The sequence below is a fragment of the Fistularia commersonii genome, chromosome 28 (genome assembly GCF_037954325.1).
Source record: "Fistularia commersonii isolate RoL2024-O1a breed Wild chromosome 28, RoL_Fcom_v1.0, whole genome shotgun sequence".
Lineage (NCBI taxonomy): Eukaryota > Metazoa > Chordata > Actinopteri > Syngnathiformes > Fistulariidae > Fistularia > Fistularia commersonii.
In genome coordinates, this window is record NC_141311.1 from 4,444,259 (window position 1) to 4,467,147 (window position 22,889).

At 46.3% G+C, this 22,889-nt stretch overlaps 1 protein-coding gene across 2 annotated transcripts in view; it reads right to left on the reverse strand.

The window, feature by feature from the left end:
- adgrl1a (adhesion G protein-coupled receptor L1a) overlaps positions 1–22,889 on the reverse strand; it is an 89,619-nt gene that overhangs the window by 37,060 nt on the left and 29,670 nt on the right. The window contains exon 2 of one of the 2 annotated variants that reach the window (XM_086176342.1): positions 15,326–15,510. In XM_086176342.1, coding sequence (XP_086032468.1) covers positions 15,326–15,395 — 70 coding nt within the window. In that variant the 5' untranslated portion in view covers positions 15,396–15,510. Of the gene's footprint in view, positions 1–15,325; positions 15,517–22,889 lie in introns of those variants that run through there. The other variant, XM_086176343.1, reaches the window with a different exon arrangement.

The following is a 22,889-nucleotide window of genomic DNA, read 5'->3' on the forward strand; positions in this document are numbered from 1 at the left end:
GGCTTCAAAAAAGTGAAATGAATTCCTTTTTGGCAGGAAAAACACAAACGGGATCCTTTTGAATGATTAATTTCATGAGCATTTCTCTACCGCCGAGGCGCAGACCGGCATCCCGGGTTTTCGCGCGGTGGCAATCGCAGATCGCATACGACGGCGGAGGATTTACAGCCAGGCCAGCTCGTCCGACGCCATATCGCACCACTTGTGATACAAACTGAGAGTCTCAAATGTTAACAAACTCCTACACGCGGAATATCAGCGGGTTCCTCCGAGAGGCGACTGAATCCTTCCCGGCATTGTTTGGTCTTTCCGCCGAACAAAATGTACGCTATGAAAAAAAAAAGAAAAAAAATAGAAATTAATTTCGCTGTACACCTGCACCTCTTTCGGGCCCTCGGCCGACACGCGCGCTACCTCGGTGTGCTGCGGAGAGAATACTGGAGCGGGGTGGGGGAGGAAAGTCGGCGGGGTTAATCACCGAGCCGGTCTGAGAGTCACGAAACAGGTCTACGAGTCACGAGTGTGACAGTCGCTGTCTTTCCGGCTCGCTCCTTATCCGCATCTTTATCCGGCTCCGTTCGGCCCCCCCCTCCCACCTCCGATAGCGAAGGAAAAAAAGAGAAAAGAAAAACAAAATGGCCGCTGGCTGTCGAGAGCACGCAGGCCAAACAAAAACAGAGAGAGGTGAGAGAGAGCAGTCTGGCGGAGACGCTGGATGTGATGCCGGGTAACTTCAAATCCTGCCAGCGAGCACGGCCAGGATGAGCTGTCCGCGGTGCTGAACTCAGAAAAACGCTATAAGGTAAAAGGTACGCGCTGGAATCTTTTCAAAGTGGCCGACGCCGTGACCTCTTTCCACAACACCGCTGACTGCTGGGGAGATTTTTGCGGCTGGAAAATGCGATCGATTCTTTTTTTTTTTTTTTTTGGCCAAATAACAGATTCCTGTATTTGGAAACTGTTTACAGATGTTAATGTTCGCCTCCATGGAAAAACACATTGCGAAATGACATCCCCTGCTGGGAACAAATGTTAGACCGATCCATTGGGTTACATCTGGTAAGGTTTAAAAGCATTGAAAGTGTTTGGTTTTTTTTTTTTTTTTGTCCAAAACACGAACGGTACTCGATTTCACGTATTTTTCAGAGAGATTGTCGGGAATCGCTGTTTGCTCTCAGCAGAGTCATATTGGTCGGACTCTCGTCTGCATTGTCATTAAGCCGAAGATGGCAGATACGACGTAATTGCAAATCTAGGCTGGCCAGAAGAAAGCTGGGCCAGAACAACACCGCCCCCCCCCGGCTCCCCGCGCCAGATAAGGGCGCCGAGAGGGCCCCTCTTCCCCTTTAATGACGGCGGAGAAACTTGCAGCCGGCGCCGATTTCCCCGACTGACACTGAATTAGTGCTGCTTAGGTTTAAGCCACTGTCCATTCAAGGGGAGTGCGCATCTGGGTCAATGTCAATGCCTGTCATCCCCGACATTATCTGCAGTGGTATGCTACATGATTCACTGCCATTGGACTTGCTCATATTTCTAAATGCCACTCATTGATGCGGTGGGGACTTGAGTTCGGTTGTGCAACCGGAGCCATTAAGGCTGAATGACGAGCACAGGCTGACTTCAAATCTTTTATGCCTCGCCGGCATGAACCGCCAGCGCCAAATCACGAAGACCTAGATGCAAAAGTGCATACTAATTAAAAAGCGCGCGACGGCCGAGGCCGGGCGAACAAACATCGGTGCGCAAATTTAAAAAGCCTTAGCTGTAAATGAACACGCGGACGCGCGCTTTCCCGGTCAAGTACACGAACGGTTTTCCCACATGCATACGTACGCCCGGTCCTGATGTCACGCGGGGATTACCATAAGCATTGTCAGTGTGTGGCCTTGTTCTTTTAACTACCCTGCGGTGTAAGTACACAGCGGCGTGCAGCTGGCCGGCAATTAGAACCGCACAGAAAGCCAGGAGAGGAGCAAAACTGAAGTGGGTCTGACAGGAATGATAACAGCCCACTCACAGCGTGGATCAACACCAAAGGAAAATTAGCCCTCACCGGAGGGGGGGAGATCACACGTTATAACGCACTATGCACCCTAACTATGGTAAATATATGTGCCGTGATCCTCCGTCAATAGGAGAGGCTCATCTCTCGGTGGAAACCGACCAAGAAGCGGTCGGTTTAATTACGCGAGGGCCGGCTGACTTACGACTGAGCCGTTTTGACGGTTTCGGCGCTGTTTTTGATTGATAACGGGGCATTTTCATTGGTGTACTTATGCTTATCGACGAGCGTTTGTGTAAATAACTTCGGCTAAATATTGTTCGGTTGCGTCTGGCGCAGTATATCATCTGCAGCTCGCCGACTAAACGGTGACGTGTAAATGTTTACTCCGTCAAAGTGAGGAAACGGTCCGATTTTATACGGGAAAATGATGAATGAAACTAAATCCATTACCATTTTCTGGTTTTTCTTCTTCCAACCTGGCTGTTATTGTGCATGCTTAGCGATAATTGAGCGTAGCAATGAGTACGCTTCGACGACAGAAGCAAATGCGATAACTTGCCTATTTCTAGCACGACTGGAAATATCTACCTGTGCCATATTGTATCGCATTTCACACCTGCAGATTTCACACCTGCACATCCGCATTTTGACAAGTCCCAGATTTAAGGTAAGTTTTTGCTCCGCGAAACGCGGCGAGATGCAATTTGCACACCGATTTGTGAGATTTTTTCAAGTGGCATATTTACAGACAAATATGGAAAGAGAGGGAGGGAGAGAGAGTGTATGTGTTTGTGTCAGCCAGATGGCCCGGGGCCTAGCTGGAGCCGCGGCTGGCTCTGAGCTGAGCCGAGATGAGATGAGCAGAGGATAAGCCTGGACTGGCCATGGGCTATGATTGTCCTTCACTCTACAGGAATCCATTAAGGTTTCAGGGTCTCTTCAGTCAAAACACACACACACACACACACGCGCATACACAAGTGGTCACGTCTGTCATAATACTGAATGACAGAGTGTTTTTTTTTTTTTTTCCCGGCAGCAGCCGTACGTATAGCCTACGACTCACCTCCTGTTGTATACGAAAACCCCGCTTATATCTGTCATCTGTTGGAAGTGGCGAACAATCGGTGCGCAGGTTGGAGGTAAAGCTGATTCAATAGCGATACCGGCTGATTTATATGGACTCCGACGCGTTCGGGAGACGGACGGGGAAGGCGCGTGTCGACAGAGGCACGGTTTCACCCCGGAGCCCGTGGCGTGAGGGGATGAAGCGGTTGACTTTATAATAGAAGCGCCGTACAAATTAAGAGGAAGAGAGAGAGAAGTGATTTGATTTGAATCATTATGCGTAGTTGGTAATTAAAGCCTGAGGGGGGAAAGAAAACCTTTGACAAGAACACGGGTTTGCACACATTCATTCTGTTTTCCACATCTATTCCACTGCCCCCACGAATAGGAATGTGAAATGTGGTATCATTTGAAGTAACGACTGTTTGCAGTACAAAACAGTAACAATACATGGACTCGCAGTTGGGTGATGTTTGCATCCAAGGCGCCGGATCTGCCAGGACATGAGCTAATTAGCGCCTCATCAGCTTGCACATTAATCATCAACATCTTTTCGGGGATCCGCCGGCGTTTAAGAGAAGTGTTTTTTCGTCGTTAAGAGTCTGTTTGTCAGCCCCGTTAGCCTGTCCGCTAGTCACTAGTTTTTCTGCAACGCCGTGATACCACTTCTTGTTTTTTGCTGAAAGATCAGCCTGGAACATTTGCTTCTGCTCACGATCAATGCGTGCAAGTTTGGCCTTTTGATTTAAACACCAGAGTTTTTTAGAAAGAGTTTCAAAGTTGCCTCTGAATGGTATCAAGGATGTTTAGTCTGTCTAGAGCTAACACCTTCTTCTTTTTCTCTCGGCTTTTCTCTTCAGGGGTCGCCGCGGCAAATCGGCCTCCTCTCTAATGCTATTCTCTGTATCCTCCTCTCTCACACTAACAGACCTCATATCCTCTCTCGCTCCGTCCATAAATCTCCGCGGTCTTCCTCTGGATCTAGAGCTAACATTGTGTAATATAAATAAAAGGCGTCGTGGACATTTTTAACGGCAAAATAGTCAGTTTGTGTGTAAAAGAAGTCACAGTGTTTACTGCAATGTCTAAATCATTGTCTTAAATGATAAGCAAAGCCAGAACGGAATTGACGGAATTAAATCCGCCCTGAGACATAAACACGGTGATGGAAACAATCGTTGCCAAAAGTGAAACGGCAGGGCCTGTTGTACAGCCGTGTTTATGTCACTCTCTTTCCCTCCGCACGCCGTGTCACTCGAAAAACAGGAAGTATGACGGAGCAGCCTGACAGAGAATAAAATTCTCCGTGACATTTCCAGCTGGAGAAAATGTAAGATTCAGCAGCTGCTCATGGAAACTATGTGCTTAAAATTAGATCCTTTTTTTTTTTGTTTTTTTTGCATACAAATAGCCTCCAATTTCACTCTAGATCTTCTTTCTTCTAATATTATGAAACATAATTCCATGATTTTATCTACATTATCCATCCGGCAAAACCACACGGCTCTTATCTTATTAATATTAAAAATTTATATCAGAAATCCTTTTTTTTTGCCCGCGTAAAAGCACTAAAATGACCTGAATGCAGATCAAATTAAAAATAACTTCTATTTAGTGTACAGTATGGGTGTTTAATTCAAGTTTATTGCACCTGTGGTCTACCACAGTCAATCTGATTCACACGCGCACACACACACACACACACACACACACACACAAACACACACACACACACACAAGGCGTGCCGTATGTATGTGCTGTTGATTGTGGATTGTGGGACGGCCATGATTAAACCAGTGTATGATAAAAAAAGCATTAGTTACCAAAGCTCGACCAAATATATATTTTGAGGCTTTCCATGAGTCTTGGTTTAGTCCTTGTCATGGGACTTGAGTGATTAATGTCAATGGCACTTCTTGTGGGGTGCATTTGAGATTTTCTTTTTCGCTGTTTGTTCACATTTAAATCACTTCAGAATTTTGAAAAGTTCCCAGTGAATCAGGTAAGAGTTGTTTCTCTGCAAACAATAGCGGGAACATTTCAGAGGCAGCGAGGCGCTTTCAATCATAAAAAGCGCTTTGAATTCTTAATCTCTATCAACTTGACCTCGGTCTGCATAATCACAAACATTGTATTGTGTTTTTTCAGAAATCATCAAGTGAGGCGGTTTGGCCTTGCAGCCAGCCAGGGACCGCGATAGTGACTCTGCAATTGAGTCACAGCAGTGAGATAACACTTGTGGAGCTCTGTGACCCCCAGGCTGACCGGTTAGCTGGCTGGCTGACTGGCTTTCAGGGGGCCGATATGTGATCAGACCCTCTTGGCTCCTCTGCTGCTCCAGCAGTCATCTCTTAATGCTACCCCATTTGCATAGCGTCGGAGCGTGGTGCCAAGGAAGAGACGGGCCAAGCGGCACCGCCGGTTGAGAGACGACTGAAAATTCTTCAATGTTCTTTGACACAGCCCGAGGGCAAACAGGTGGGTTTGTCCTTTTTTTAGCGGAGAGGTAGCGGTGGAATTATTCGGGAAAAAAAGTAGCATTTCATGGATCTGCAAATGCGGTCCGTCTCACCGCTGTCACAAAGAGCCAATTCAGGTCGGTGCCTTCGTAAAGCTGGCAAAGAAAAAAAACTCATTTCACACTCATTGGACAAAACTGTCTCGGTGACGGGAGTCCCTCCCTAGTTGAGAATCCTCCCTCCCAATTTCTCCAGTGTTTTATCAGCTTAGTGCTGTATCTTAGCGACTCACTTAGCGCTGCGAGTTAGTGTAATGACTCGCTGGAGCATGGCCTGTCACCGCAGACAGGCGAAGGCGATGCGGCTGAAACTGTCACATCCAGGCAGGCTTCAAGCTAAGGGGTTGTGACAAAGTGACATCCAAAGACAAACCTAGAAGGCCTAACATGAGGATGCAGGGGATGGGGGGCTATGAGATCTTAGGGAAGCCTGTGTGTGTGTGTGTGTGTGTGTGTTGGTGTGTAGTGAAGGAGGTAATGCCGGACTGAAAGCTATGATGCTGTCTCATCTCCTGCGAATCCCCCGCCTGTCTCCTACAGGCAAAGTAGACAGTGAAGATGAGATGAAGAGCGACTGCATGGGGAGTCACCAGCCGCGCTATAAGGTCAGAGCAAAAAGCAGCACAAAAATGACATACATCCGCCGCGATGGAGCCGAGTCAGGCCGACTCACGGAGAGTGGAAGAACCGAGCAGATGAGTAAATGGGACAGGACGACAATAGGAAAAGATAGAAACCATCAACCTAAATGCCGCTATAAGATGAGTTCGAGGACCGTTATTCGTCACGAACATAAAAGCAATAAAGCGCACGCGTTCACAGGCGGGGGGTCCCGGGCAGAGACGGCCACACGCCTTTGAGCAACGCGGGCCTCCAAATGAACTGAATTACAGTACAGCCCATAACATTACATCATTCATAAGAGAATTAAACCTGGAGGAGGAGAGATACATGCACCCTCGTTCAACACACACGCAAAGCACTTGAATTCTTGCAGGCAAACGCTCATGAACCAAAGCCCTCATCCATCCCATAAAACTCTCCGCGGATGTGTGTGTGTGTGTGTGTGTGTGTGTGTGTGTGTTGACAAACTTTGCTGTAGGGGGAACTAGCAGGAATAGCGGAGAGATTAAGACGGGCAGTTAAAAAGCCACTGAGACACAGAGCAAAGCACACATACACATAACTTGAGGAGGGAGGCGAGACAGGACGTGCTCATACTGTCAAACCACTTCATTGGTAGCCATGGCGCCTAATTATGCAATAAAAGTGCCACAGTGGGAGGAAACAGCGTAGCCAAAAATAAAAATCAGCCTGATTAAGCATGAGATTCAACTGGTAAGATATCCTCCTTTCCCCTCTGGGAGACCAGCTATTCCACAGGCCCGGCTAAAACTCCGCTCCTGTTCTTTGTTTCCAGCACATATCGTAATAAGCAAAACCAGGGACTGCGTGTCAGACCTAGATTCACGTAAACACCGGGCTTGGGTGAGCTGTAGGTGCTGCGAGGATACAGCCGCCGGGATGAGGAGAAGGTGCAGCTGAGGCGGAAAGAGAGAGAGAGAGAGAGAGAGGAGGCTGAGGAAAACAGAACGTCAAGACTGAGAAGTGATGAGAGAAAGGAGAGAATGAGAGATGCGAGAGGGAGAAGGAGCATCCTGCAAAGGCCTGCTGTCAGAGAGACAGAGTTTCTGCGTCTGTGTGTGTGTGTGTGTGTGTGTGTGTTTGGAAAATTCTCAAGTCACATCCAGAGACCTGTTCAGAAAGCCGACAGCCAAAGCCCCATCCTGCTGCTGCTGCTGCTGCTGTCGACATATAATTAACCTCTATATATGCAATACAATGAGGGCTACCTGTGTGTGTCTGATTGTGAGTCTGCATTTTCCGGTGTTTGCGCCTTGCACTTTATCCATAGCGTATGACTTTCATTTAATTCATTTCCATGAATTTTAAGTACCTTTGGCTGAATGCTCCCTATCTGTGTATGCTATCTTGTTTACCTGCGGTGTAGTAAACCTGTTCCCTCTGCTTTTAAATCAAGCACCGACGCCTCCCATCTCTTCTCCGACCCCGTCTCCCCCTTTTTCACGCCACTGTTCCTCCGACTTTTTACCAAACTGTTTACTCTCAGGTTTCCCCTCTTCTCTCCGTTGTCCATCCCATCTTCGCCTCTGCGCTCACGTCCCTAAACCCTTCCCTTTTTCACCCCCCCCCCCTCCTTTTCTTCTTCCATCTCTGCCGGTAATTAGCAATCTGCAGTCCGGAAAAACATATGACAAGTAAACACACACACACACACACATATATACATTCTCAAGCACATGATGTTCGTGACACAAACACGAGAGCGATCCTGCACGAAAGAATACCGAAACACGCCGGATACACACAGTCCTTCATGGCGACAGAGCCTTCAGCTCGGGCCCTGAGAGGAAGCAGGCGGCGATCACAAGACTGCACAAACAGGAGCGCGGTCCTCAATCCTTTATGTAGAGGCTTGTTTGCGGTACACAAATCAATGTACACGAACTAACATACCCCAACAGACACGACTACAACACAAACAATCAAACAAAACGGGTACAAATGCGCAGTTCGGCGCGAATACAAAACACATGCGCGCACACAACCCTATGAACAAATGAATAAACAAAAAGGCCGGACCTTGTATACAGGCACGGACACATGGGGGGGAAGCGTGCGTCATCTTCAAAGGGAGGTTTAAAAGAACACGCCGCCACTCTGGCCGAGCCGCTCCCTCCTTCCTCCACCCCGACCCAATATATGTTCAAAGGGCGTCCATTAACCTTTCACTCACACAGGCCTCTCTGTGATCTACTGCTCTCAGCGAAGAGCTTTGAAGAGCACGGCGGACCCCCGGTGCCGGGGATGCGGCGAGGGAGGTGGCCAGCAAGTGCCAAAAGAGGAAAAAGACAGAACAATAGTGCAAAAGGAATAAACGGCAACCATAAGAGTCGCGCGCTTACGGAAAAACGGCCGCAGGACGAGGACGGGGAAATCGGCCGAGTGGAAGAAAGCCGGACGGGGGTATCGAGTCGGAGAGGCGTTGTTATGACAAGCGAGGACGGCAAAAAAGGAAGGATATTTGGGGGCGGGGTTGGGAGGGGGTTACCGAGCAGAGAGATGGCGTAAGAGCCGAGGTGTTTAGGGAGAAGAGAGCGAAGAGATTGGATGAAAATGAGAGGCGAGTGTTGGGAGCGATAGGAGTGAAAAGCACAGACTGTTGCTAATAGGATAGCGAGGCGACGAGAGCTTAAAAACACACACTGGAGACGGCGAGAGAGGAACAGGGTGAAATAGGCTTTACAACAGTTCATTATTGCAAACTCCAGATGATATGAAGAAAGATGCTCAATTAGCGCAAGGCGGCAGCGAAGACGGCCTTTTTCGACTTGCCGCTGAGTGGAAAATAGAGAAAACACACACGCGGATCATCAGTTATTCGGACTATTTAAGAGCCTCGTGGTCAATCTCAAAACAGATGCAATAGCAGATGGCTTGAAAGGCAACGGCCATTAAAGATGCTACATAAGTATGTCATTAAATATGCGAAAATGAAATAAAATGGTGAACAGCTAGAGAGGCAATCTCATGCCTGCTGCTGCTGGCTTGCAGAGATATTTACTGAAATTCACCTGCTAAACTGTTGAATCCCGGTGAAACTTGATACATTTGAATAAATGCATTACAATGCACAATTAATATTAACTCTAAATGCAAAAGTGGAAATGGGAAGCTGTTCCCCATCTACCTGTCATAGTCTTCATAGGCTCGATTTTTAAAATATATTTCAAAACCTACAGAAAAAGCACAATCTAGATATTCATATGAGCACATCCTTGTACTCGCCATGTAATACCTATGTACGGACAACGTCAGATTTATTCATGAAATGCAGTTTCTCTATGTGCAACTGACAAGACTCCATTCCAATAGGCAAAACATTGCACGACACGCAGTCTGGAACCGCAAACTGTAATTGGTGTGTTAGAATAAATCTCCCATGAAAATATGTTGTTTTTTTTTAATTAAATAATGAGCCAGGGAAGCCTTAAATTTAGACTCCACTGATATTTTTGGATGGCTGTCAGGGTCATAAGCAGAGGTGTTGGGTGCAGGTAGGCTGAGAGAGGCAAGGTCAGCGTTGATGTCACGCTTGGGGGCGGCGGTGGCTCTGATTGATGAGCTGACACAAACACACCTGTGGGAGTTCTTGACCGCAAAGCTTGATTTACTCATTGCACGAGAGAAGGCGAGTTGGAAAAGTACATCATTGCAAATTCCCTATATATATATATATACACACAGTATATCTATATAGATATATGTATCGCTCTCTCTCTCTCTATATATATATATACAATGTATATATACATATATATACATTATATATACATATATATACAGTAAATAAATACAGTATATATATATTATTTTTATATATATACTATTTATATGTATTTTTATTTTTTTTTTTCTTTTTTCCTGTTTGCGTAGATAATACTCATGTCAGAGGAAATAGGAAAACATAATGGAAACACAGCACTGTTTCTATACAGATAGCACTGTTCTATTTAGCGGGGATGAAAAAAATAAATAACACCTTCGGCGAAAGAAGACACTCTATTCAGGCAGCGTGTTTGCAGCCTCTCTTTATAAACACAGAGGACACGTGCATGTCAGATGGGAAATTCAAGAGTGGAAGCCTTTTCAATAAAGCAAGGGGCTCAATAATAGTAACCATTTTGTAGAATCAATACATTTTGATGTGAATAGTGGGGGTGGTATGTTTCCTCACTTGCATTTCTGCTTTAATATCATTGATATTATAGAAATAGAGCTCAGTGCTCAATGCATAATGCACAAAAGAATCAACTTTGCATAGCACAGTTTTATCCCACTGATAAATAATCGCTACAAGCCTGACTGAAAATAAATATCTATGGGTAAAAAGAATGGGATATATAGTGAGTGTGTGTGTTTGTGTGTATGCATGCGTGAATGTGTGCATATATATATATATAAATATATATATACTGTAATTATATACATATATACACATATACACACACACACACACACATATATATACGTATATATGCATATACAAACATATACATACATATATATATAAATACACATATGTATATGCATGTGTATGTCTGTGTATCTATGTAAGCGTTTATGTATGGACTATATGTAGTGCTGCAGGACAAAAAGCTGACTTCCCTGGTGAATTCCGATTGTAAAATCCAAGATAGAGCGTCAGGTCCTGAAATTACTGTCAGGTTAGTCATAAAAAAGACACAACAAATTCTTCACGCAGCCCTCTATGAAAAATTATTATCAACCTGTGCATTGTAGTGCGCTAACCGCATTGAAAACTGTCCCTATTTGGAGATTCTGTCAGCAACCAAGGACAACTGCGACACAAAGAGACAAAAAAAATATTGCAAAAACTGCACAGGCCCATCTTTAAATATATTTTCACCCTGGTATATTGCCCCCTGAATAGATTTTCCAAAACACAAAGTCACTTCCACAGATTTTCCAACTGAACACCTGCAAACAAAGTGCATCGATACAAATAAAATGAAGCGTAATAGACTGTCAAATCTAGTAAAACAGTGGAAACTGTGCCCAAGGAACACTGGCATGATATGAAAAACCCTGTGTGCAAAACATACTTGGGTCCCTTTAAGGAAAAGTTTAATCATTTGCGAAAAAAAAAAAAAAAAAAAAAGGTACTCAAACTGCCTTAATGTCTCCGTTTTGGGGAACAACAAAAATTAATCACCTAGAAATTGAGGCCACACAGGTCAGCCCCAGATCCCATTCCTGATTATCATGGAGGGCAAGCGGGTGAAAATAAAAACCTGAGCACATTCGATTGCAACACGGAAGCTTCAGATCTCTAAATTTACCAGCAAATGGAAATGCGGACAAAGATCTTTCTTCCCTCTGAGTCTCACTCAAAAGGGTGCTATCCAGATTTGGAATGCATAACTACAAATATAGGCGCACTCATCCGCAAATGTTGTGAGCGCAAACAGTTTTGTAATTATGCAGCAGGCAGGAAGAACCTTTTTCTCCAATGTATATTTACGAATTTACCGCCGTGCGGCGGTTACCGATCGAGCGTCGGGTTAAACACTAATGAGAAAACGGTCGAAGACAAACAATTCTGGAAGATAGTATCAACGAATTTTGCTCGGCATTAACCGAAATCCTGCAAAGCCTAATTGCCGCCGGTGAATTCCAGATTTCCGGCGGGTCGAACGTTCCTCTGGATGCAAGTCGGGAAAAGTTCCACCAAATTAGAGCAAAGAAAGAAACCAATTCACCTTTCAGTCAAAGATGGGATGCATGAAGAAGTCACAGAAAGACCGTTGTTGAGCCGGGCTCACTAATAAGTGAACGGCTTGCATGCTGCAACCCTAAGTTGGATGATTTTTGACGACCGTGTTTTCATCCAATGGGGCTTATTGATGTGGCGTGGCGTATTTCCGAAGGCGCGCGAAACGTCTGCCGTGCGCCGAGCGACCGAGACTCAACGTTCATTTCAGAAGACGATCAAAACCGCACTTAAAGGTTTTCGGCGTGAACCTCCCGCCTCGCCACCGCTTCATCAATTATTCCCCTCTGCATTTATTCTCTGACAATTTGGTGCTTTGTTTTCCATTTCGCTGTTAAGTCTTCCATTACAAACAGAATTAATTAATTTCACTTAAGTTGTAAAGCCATCTTCAGTGCTTTTCCTTTAACAAGAAATTTCATTGGGGGGTCCGGTGGCCTCCGGGGCATCGCATTGCAGACACCGGTCAATATTCGATCCATTTTCAGTGCTTATCCATTGCTTTAAATCACATTTAAGTCCAGCAACACACTGACCGGTAAACTAGATAATCATAATAACATATTTAAACCAAAGCGTGCCACGGGCAAATATTGCAAATGTAAAACAAATCCTCTAAGGAGGGCGGTGGGGGAAGAGAATAAAGAGGAAGACACAGAGTATTTAAAACAGGCACACACAAAGGGAGCACACAAATCGTCCACATTTAATATTAACATCTGACAGTGGAACAGAAAATACGGTAAAAGCCTAACAAGCCGCTTTTGAATAATAGCGACTCATCAGGGGAGGAGGGGAAGACGGACGAAAATGTCGGCAAGTGCACAAAAGGACCGGTGGAGTTTCCACGTGACTGATCTGAGAGCAGAGGCTTAAATAAAGGGGAAGATGCAATTCCACCAGTCAGCTGGCACTCGCGTCCTGATAGGAGCGGCACGCACACCCATCCATCTGGACACGTTAACACCCTCGTGTAAATACAAATACCCAGACAGACTCCTGTGCATACACATCACCGGGCCCTCACAATAATACAGTAAACAGATATACCTACAAGATTAACACATTTCCAAACACACATGTGCGCCTCGTACCGAAAGGATCAACAAATAGCATTATAATGGTCCCCGCTGCCGCCGTGATGGAATACAAGCGTGCGCGCGGCCATGAAAGAAATCTCTGCGTCAGGGTTTCACCACGTACGCCGCGGTTTCCCGGCATGCTTGCCACATTACACACGCCTAATGGGCTTCCAGGGATACAGCTCGATACATGAGGGCTTGTACGTTGTCGGGCGTTCCGAAGGAATCCCGTTCCGTTTGTCAGGCCGCGCACGTCAGTTTGCCGGGGAGCCGGCCGAGCGGGACGGGGAAGGTGTGTCAGCTGGCGGGAGATTTTCCATATCCTTAGTCGCCTCTGTTAGCGCGGGTTCGCCTTGACTAATGTAAGCCTTGTGAGTTACCCTGCTACTGTATCTTTTACAGAAATAGGAAACTGAGTTAAGGCCTAAGCAAACATTTTAATTAAAAAAAAGAAAGAAAAAAAAAAGGCTCGGAATTAGAATATGTTTGAGGTAGAAAAGAAAAACACACACGCAGCCGCTGCCCAGTTAGGGACAGGTGCTGGATAAAAAAAAAAAAAGAAATCAAAAATTTGCACACCAACTCCAAAAAGAAAAAGACGATTTATTTTACATATAACGCAAAACGCTTTTTCTCGCACGCGTGACGAAATAGACTCTTCCTCAGACACTTATATGTAATACAAGTATGTTACTGTGGCGCCATTTTTAAAGAGAACAGAACGATCATGTGATCGTTTTTTTTTTTTTTTTTGCGCCTAACATTTTAACATTGCAAACCTGAAAGTTAGAGGTAAACATAAGGAGATGCAGAAAGGGGTAGAATGAGATTTGTACATGGCACATTAGTCAGGACGGCGAAGAGGAGCCGGCGTGCACATTAGACTGTGAAGCCATGTGTGATGAACCTGTAGGTATGTAAATGAGTTCTGATTAGCCTGAAAGGAAATTCAGAAGCTCTCATCATGTTGAAACTCTGCCCTTTGCCTTCAAATTCTCACTCTCTCTTGTTCCCTTTTCTTTTCATCCCTGCTTCTGCGGTCGGAGACAAAACGCGAGCGACAAAATTACGAACGTCGAAACGACGCGTCCTTGCATCGAGCATCTTAGTGTTTGCTTTTGTGCGCGACGGATTCCATTAGTCAGGAATGTTTTCTGCCTGCGCTTTGGGGCTGAATGCAGAAACAGTCAATTGATTATTAATGTATTATTAATTCCACCCGAGAGCCAGGCAACATAAACCGGTCTGAGGCCCCGTTCTCAAAAACACACACATTCGCAAACATGTAACACAAAGCAACGTAGCGCCGGGGGCCGAATGTGTGCGACGGAACAGAACGTACGCCACGCAAATCCACCGTTACGAGAGCGGCTATATTAAGATGGAGAAACACGGGGGCCTCCTCGTATCGCGCCACCTGGCCAATCAGAGCTCACGCAGCGGGACCGCTAATACCAACGCTGACACATGCAGTCGTAAACACTTTAAAATGCAAACCCTCCCTCCGTCGCTTCGTTCGACCTTTCCCGCTTTATCGCTAGCACCTCCCCGTGGCGAGCGCGCGTCTCCTTTGTGCTTTTCCTAAACGTGCTAGCTGTCCATCACCCAGAGGCTTGTTGGCACAGAGCTGACTGAGAGCATGCAGCAGATGGTGTGCTGCTGTCTGTGTGTCAGGCCACTAGCAGGACACCAAGCAGTCCCTACTTTCGCTCCACTGCCTCCCATACACAATCCCTCCTCATTCCCACTTACACACCATCTAGCAGACGCACACACACACGCATACGCACACACGCCCCACAGCATAATTTCAGCCCAACCAGGTCACCTGCTGCCAGGTGTATAACTTAAGAAAAAAATGAAACATCTTCTGGTCGCATGGCCCGCTCAAGGAGGTCACACATATGGCGCCATTACATGCGCGGATTCACCCTCATACAATTGCCGCGCTCCGGCTGCCGTTGAGATGACAAGAAACGATATTGACATTCACGCAGTCTTCACCTCGCTCGCTCGGTTGAGACAGTTTGGTTAATCAAATGCCGCGTTTCCAGCGTGGTCAGCAGGTCAATATACTTACAACCTTCGACACACACGGCCACGGTATAAATATTACATCCTCATTTGCAATAGCCGGGTCAGGCCACTTACGGGACATTACACACTCTCAGCCGAGCCACGCGATCACACCGGACCAAATATGCACGCCGTAAATATGCATTTACAATATCGCCGCATGTATTATTATTTTACTGTTATAGGCATTGCTTACCTTGTGAGGACGGAGCGATATTACTGAAAGCCACAGCGCACGTGAAGATAATCAAGATTGCATGAGCCATGCTGGACGGTGACCAGGGGCGTGGCTGAAGCGGAGAGGTGGTCAGCAGGCACAGGTGAGGCGGGGGTTTAGGGGGGGCGGCACTTTGTCGGCTTACACCCTGCCTGAGGGTGACCCTGCAGGGGGGGAGGAAAAAAAAACAAGAAAAATTGTGAGGTAAGGGACTTCCATGCACGGATGAAAGAGGAGAGGAGAACGTTTGGTCAAGTTAAATGATCATACCGGGAGATCTGAGGCCATTTTGTGCAGCATAGCATGGCAACAGCTGTTGCTACAACTGGCTTGTCACTCCAAAGTGTTTTGAACGCTTCATCGTGTGTGTGTGTGTGTGTGTGTGTTAAAAGTGGTGAGTCAGTCAGCAATGCCGCAGGGCTCACACATCTCATTTGCCTAATGAAATAAATCACAATCTGGAACTTTAGCTCTGATTTTTTGACGGCAAAGCTTACTCTGCCCCTCTGGGAGGGCTGAAAGACAGAAAACAGAAGAGACGGTATCGCCTGAGCCGACATAACCACCAATTTCTGCTTTTGCGTGCGTCCGGTTAATTTTTCGATCGCGCCGATGGCAGGGTTAAAACCCAACCCCGAAATTTTTCAGACGCCACACAGGTCGGCCGCTAATTCCCTCTGCGTGTCCCTGCATTAATAGGAGGCACGACCGCGCATGACATAACGCAGCAGACGCAATTCAAAACAGTAACGCGGTTATGAATATTGCACGGCGACGACGTCGAGCGGCGCAGAGAGCATCAATTGTTGTGGAAAACAAAGAGCTCAGCTAACATCCAATCACCGCGACGTCCCACCGCGTGTGATTACACTGCATTGGCAGCCACTGTATGCATGAAGCACATATTCAAAATAGCCTTTCACGCGTTGGATAAAAACATCTTATACATCTGCCCGTGGAGCTTTTATTCCATTCTAAACATGTTGTCGAGATGTCTACGTCTTGAATGCAATGGAACACAACGGCGTGGCACTCAAGGTGTCATAAAAACAGGTATTTTCTGAGCAAAAAAGCCTGAACACACATCTTAAGTGATATACAACACGATACACGTCGAGTAACCCAAGGCAGCTACTGTCAATATTTATCTATGTACTATTTAACATCAATTTCAACTGTATTTTCTACAGCATAGTTTACATTTCTATTTGTAAATTATGTTCGTAGTTCCTGTCCATGATATTCAATGTGAATACCCATCTGTTTGATATTTTCATAGTACCTTATCTGTAAAGCACCCCCTGCTGCCCTTCCGCACTTCTGGTTAAAACTGCATTTCGTTGCCTGTACTTGTGCATGTGTTGTGACAATAATAATAATAAACAATATAAAAGACAATAATAAAAGTTAAAGGTAATCTAATATAATACAACGCATTAAGGACGGGTATGAAAATGTTATATGAATTTTGGGGTGAGCTGTAAATTTTCATGTGATTGACCTTTGTGATCGTGCATGCGGTTTTAACGTCTTAAATAATAAAATACCCGCATTACAAATTCCACCTGCGCCGGTCATTTATGTGACATATTAATATTGCAGGCCACACACATCCAAGCACGCCATGTGGGTATTCAAAAAATACACAATCCACAGTTTTGCAAAACTTGCAAGGAAAACGAATCATTCCGACGTCGATTAAAAAATACAAAATAAATCTTTCTCCTTCACTGCACAAAAACCCGCACCCTTTCTCCCTCTTCTAGCGCCGGCCAGTTGTCAGGTTTTGAATGAGTGGGTAGCTCCACGCCCCTCTTCATCATCACTGATTCGGCTTCAGCCCCCCACCGCCGCCTCTCCGGCCCCTCCTCCGCCTGACCTTCTCTGATATTTGCCCTCCTCCCCAGCGAGGACGCCGGGGCACCGACGGCAACCAGCCTGGCCGGGTGTCGCTGCGTGGGTGACTGTGTTGAATATTGTAGGATACTAGTAGCGGCTGAGAGAGACAAACAACGGACAAAGGGGGTAGATAGAGGGGCGCGGGGTGCAAAACAGATTTTCCTTTTTTTTTTTTGCCGACATTTATGTCTCTCACACACACACACACACACTTAGCACCTCTAACCGCTGTAGCCCGAGTCTTAATCTGAGTTTGTGTGTGACTACCCTTGATAGAAGACAGAAAAGGACAAACGGGGAGGGAGGGCAGAGGAGACAAAGAAAGGCTAGAGATGCAGTAAAGCTTCCTCACGCTCCCTCTTGCAGTACCTTTCCATCACTTTCCGGTCAAAGGGGGGGGGGTTCTGTTCCTGCGCGGCGTCGGGGCCGAGGTTTTTTTTCCGCAATTTGTGGTTTTAATAAGAGAAATCAGTCGCGCCGTCTTTTTTCTGACCGCGCTCCTCTCTGCGGTTTTCAAAAATAGCTTTCGCCGAGGTCTCGGAGGATGAGAAAGGCCGGAGAAAGTGAGTGCGGAGGGAAGGCGGGACGTCGGGAAAAATTGCAGGGGGCCAGAAAACTGCGAGGTTGATAGATTGATTTTTTTTTTTTTTCAATAAAAATGACTCCATTTTAATGAAATAACAAGGACTGACCGATCGAACGGCGGATCAAAAAGAGGAAAATAGAGGAGAAGAAGTTTCACGGAATGGGGAGAAAGAAGCAACAGCGAAGGAAAAAACCTGACTCCGGCCAGAGGAGGGATCCGACCTCGGAAGGATCCAGAAGGAGACGTGACATTGGACCAAAAGGGCAATATGTTGAATTTTAGCAAAAATATAAGAAAACCCTTTACCACGCAGATTCTTCTCAGCCTTCGCTTTGGGAACATTTATTCCAAACGCGGTGTTTTCACGCTGATGTAAATTTAAAGATGCAACGGTTTGATTTCATTCCAGCATTTTGTGCAATCATCTTGCTGGCGAAGCCGGAGGAAAATAAACAGTCCAGAGGCACACGTTTTGGCTGAAATTTCAAACGCCGAAGTCCGAGCACGGTTTGCTTTACTTGATGACACATTGACTGGAACACACACACACACACACACAGCGGGATTTTGGCATTATGCAAGTAAAATATGGTGATAAAACATATCCGTGATATGCGCATATTTATCCCGTAATAAGCTGATAGTACTGGTGAATCAACACAGCGGTCTGGCACTGCGCAGAATGGAAAGTGCAAGAAGGCGTGGTGACTTCAGAGCTTGCGAGATGGTTTCATGCCCGCGGCTTCACAATGCCCTTTTTGCTCCGATCGCATCCACCATTATCATCATCAACGTGTCTTTTCTAATAGAGCGGAAAACATCATATCCCTATGAGACCAGTGGCCACAAAATGGGAAAATGGACAGCAATTTTGCTGCACTGGTGGAAAGGTTAGAAGGGCTGTGGGTGGGGGGGGGAGGTGAAGTAAGAGGCGGCGCAAATGACAGTCAATTGTATCGCCAAAAAGACGGACGCGCGGTTGTCTAAGCGGAGCAGTGGCGGCACTATATTAAGAGGGCAAAGCTTTGTCATCTTTGTTTTTTTTTTTTTTTTTTTTTAATGCCGCACTCAGTTTCTTCTGCTATTAATTCATAGGCTGCCTTGATTCAAAGCAAATAACCTCATTATCCACTTCTATTGGATCATTGCTATAATCACCGTGATCATTAGGATCCGTTTGCTTTCGCAGACATGCTCATCAAGAGCAGGGTGTCACAAGTCCTTTCATAGAGGGTACGGGTTGCTGATAAAGGCTGTGTGTGTCTGTCATGAGAACCAGCCATGTGTTTCCCATCACACAAGTAATTTCTTCACAAAGGAGAGAGAAATTTAGGGACATTATCCGACATGAATCAAAGGGAGAGGGGGGAACAAAGAGTTTATGTCGACAGTTTTTTGCTGCATAATTAGAGAAGGTGGTGCAGCTCTCGGAGCGACTACTGCTCCGGGCCCTCTTTCTCCTGCATGCTCTTCCCTCACTGCAGGGAATCTGATACCAAGGTGGGAAACACAAGTATGATAAGTATGAGTCACTGCAGTGTGTGTGTGTGTGTGTGTGTGTGTTTGAAAGAAAGAGAGAGAGAGAGAGAGAGAATGGATGCCCCATTGTTAAAATGCTGTATTGCAGTTTACAGTATCACTTCAAATCCAACATAATGGCAACTACTAACATCTTGATTGGCCTTTAAGTGTTTCTCCCGATGAGCCGTGTTGTACGCGCGAGGCTAAATCGTGCCGGGCGAGGCGGGTGCGAATACGCAAATACCGCACATATCCTATTTATTCGGTTCAGAAGGCGCGTGATTGATGGAGGATTTGACGCTCATAAGGTACGAGGGACTGTTTCTTCATACCAAATCAGTCTCCGTGTCTTGAAATGAACCTCCCATGTTTGTAGGATGTCTATAGCGGAGATGCGTCAACAGCAGAAAATATGTGAGACTTCCCAGCAGAGTCTAATGTGCAAAACTGCACGGTAATTGCATCAAAATTACAGCTGGCGCTGCTTTAAATGTGTGTAATCAGGCGCCATTCAGCTTAAAAGTAACATATAAATATGTTAATAAGAATGAATTGACAATATGTTTTCGTCTATTTATCTATTTTCACTCAAAGCTGTTTGGTTTGTGGGTTAGTCCCGTCAGAGGCGTCAGAGTATTTCTCTTTTCTAACTCGCTGGCGCTCTGTCACACGTGATGCCCGTTTTTACTCCCCAGAGTACAAAGCAGGAGGGAGCGATACAAAGACGTGTTGCAGTAAATGAGAACGGGATGGAATTCATTAATTCCCTCTTCACCTCCATAAAACCAATCACCTTCCAAAGTGAAAATAACAATCCTACTGACACGTAACAGACACGCCACTACCGCCATCCTTGTCGCCATCTGTGACCGCGCTTTGCTTAGCAGGAGGCTCGTTGTTTCTCTCGAACCTGCCGAAACCGAGGGAAGACGTCCAAATGTAAGGCAAAGACTATTTTAATTATCCGAAAGATGACGTGGACACGCTTCCACCCACCGTGCGTGTTGCAAAATCCCCGGTGACCTCATAGCATGACGGATCGCTGCGAGAATGAGAAGGCGTGTTCAATCCCTGTGCCGAGAGTGACACGGAGAGGAAGTCCGGTTCCGTCCGTCGGCGTCATGTATGGAATTCCGAAGCGCCCGAAAACCGCGCTCCGGACTGTAAAACTAATTCGGGAAATGTAAACACAATTTTACACAGACCGCAGCATCTCCGCATTTGCCAGCTGTCAGAAAAGCCTGAATCAATGTCACGGCATAATAAATATGATACCAGCTTGCACAAACCACACCCCCCCACCCCCAACCCCTTTGTTATCTTCCAGTTGGGCCTATCGCTAATCTCCCTAATCCTTTTCAGTGAGGCTATCACTAGCAAGGACAACATAATAGCATTAGATATCATTCCTTCAAAACAACCTGTTTCTATCAAATTTGCATCGACGCCGACGCGGTCTCGTCCGGTCGTAGCGGGAGGCGGAGGCTCGCCGCGAGGCTAGCGCTCCGGCACAAACGCTCACACCGCTTCCGATTCGGTATTCACAACGGGTGGAAAATCGCTGTTAATTTAGCCCGTGACTCCACGAGCACGTCGGGGTCAGATCATCTCAACACTTCTCCATTTACCAGGGTAGGTCAGTTAAGGCCGGAACCGTGGTGTGGTACTCGCTAGTTGGCTGCAGCAGCAGGGCTGTTTATATAATGACACCATTGTGCTGGCTGTGTGCAGATGGAGCATCACAGCTCTTGTAATAGCCTGTGTATTAGGGCCAATGTGTTTGATTACTGACTCAGGGAGAGCGTGGATAGGCTGGGTAGTCATCGGGGAATAAGGCTCCCTCCTAAACAGCAACCAAGGGAAAAAAGACCTATTTGAAGAAACAGAGGGAAAGTGGAAAGAGACAAAAAAAAAAACCAAAAAAAAACGGGAGACTTTAATGGAAGTGTGCTTTGAGGGAATGTAAATGAGACTAGGGAATCTGCAGAGCTGCAGAACACAGCACGGGGATATCAAACAGGACTAGCGTGGTTGTCAAAGAGGCAACGGCAAAGGGAAGTGTGTGTGTGTGTGGGGGGGGGGGGGGGGGGGGAGAAAAAGAGCCCATCTCACTTTATTCAATAGACACTCCTGTTACACTTTTTCCTGCTTCAGCAACCGCCCTCAGCACAATCCCCAACCCACACACTTCCTCGTTTCTAGAGTCCACACTTAAACCGTTTTATGTTCCTCCAACAGTCGCTACAAAAGCAGCCAGTGAGAGTGCTATATTCTTGACTGACAGTTGTACAAACTAATCATCGTACGGGCGGGTTGGGGATGGGGGGGCGGGGTCACCATGTTTGTTAACAGTGTCGCATCGGTGGAGGAGGTGGATAGTCGTGCCCCCCCTCCTCCTCGGCCCACCCCACTTCCCAAGCCAGCCCGCCAGATTGTTTATCAGCACCTTCGCCAATGCAGCTGGTAGAGCACACACTGCAGCCTGGTGTGTTATGTCTCCAGTGTGGCCTGTGATCTATTGTGGCGGCACAGAACTTGTCAGGGCTCATTATGACTGATGAAACAGGAGGTAACGCCACCACCCATCAATGCTTGCCCCATGATAGCCGCCACAGCTGCCAGGAGGAAGTGACCTCAGCACCTACTTGTCTGCTCAGACAAACACTGGATGCAGCCTCGATCAAATGGGCTTTCTTATCTCGCGGCGACGGAACCGCTGACCCGGTCTGACGGCACCCTCTTTACCTAACGTTCATTGGAAAAATGTCTTTTGTTCAAATCCACCGCGCGATGAAATCTGCACTAAAAAAAAAAAAAAAAAAAGCAACCTGTTGCAGACGGCTGTCCTTTTTCCTCACGAGGTATAATTACTTTTCATCCCCGACTTTGTCCACCACGGGTCCCGATCTCACAGTGACATCAGATATGCAACGTATAAGTCAACCTGCTCTGTCAACATGGTCAGCCTGAGCTGTGTTTCAAATCAATAGGAGGAAATGAATAATTCACTGGAACTATTAAGTCTAAACAACAAGAGTGATAACTGCTAGGCTGCAGACATTAATCTTGCGAGCCACCAACAATGGATTATGATATAACATGATAATGTTATGAAATAGTACTCTCTAGTGAATCTTACTCTTTTGCTCTTGGATTGAGCTGTTCCCAGATGTCACTTGGCTGTGACTGGCAGGCTGCCACCCCGAGTGCCTGCGCGCCGCCTGGCCCGGCTAGATCCATCTTCATTAGGCACACAGGCCCTGTGACTTCTGCGTTATCATCAGTGCCTATTAATCTGAACAATCCAGCAGGGCAACCCCGGCCCAAGTGTTGCACTACATGCACGCCGAACACAAACACAGGCTTTATACACACACACACACACACACACACAAATCCAAACAAACTTTCCATGCACAAATCCACAATCGTGTTTCCTAAGAACTTATACGCAGTCGTCTCCCTGATAATGAGCACCACCGCAGAGTTAAACAATTTGCAGATAATGCATACTCCCTCCTAATTGTGGAAGATAGA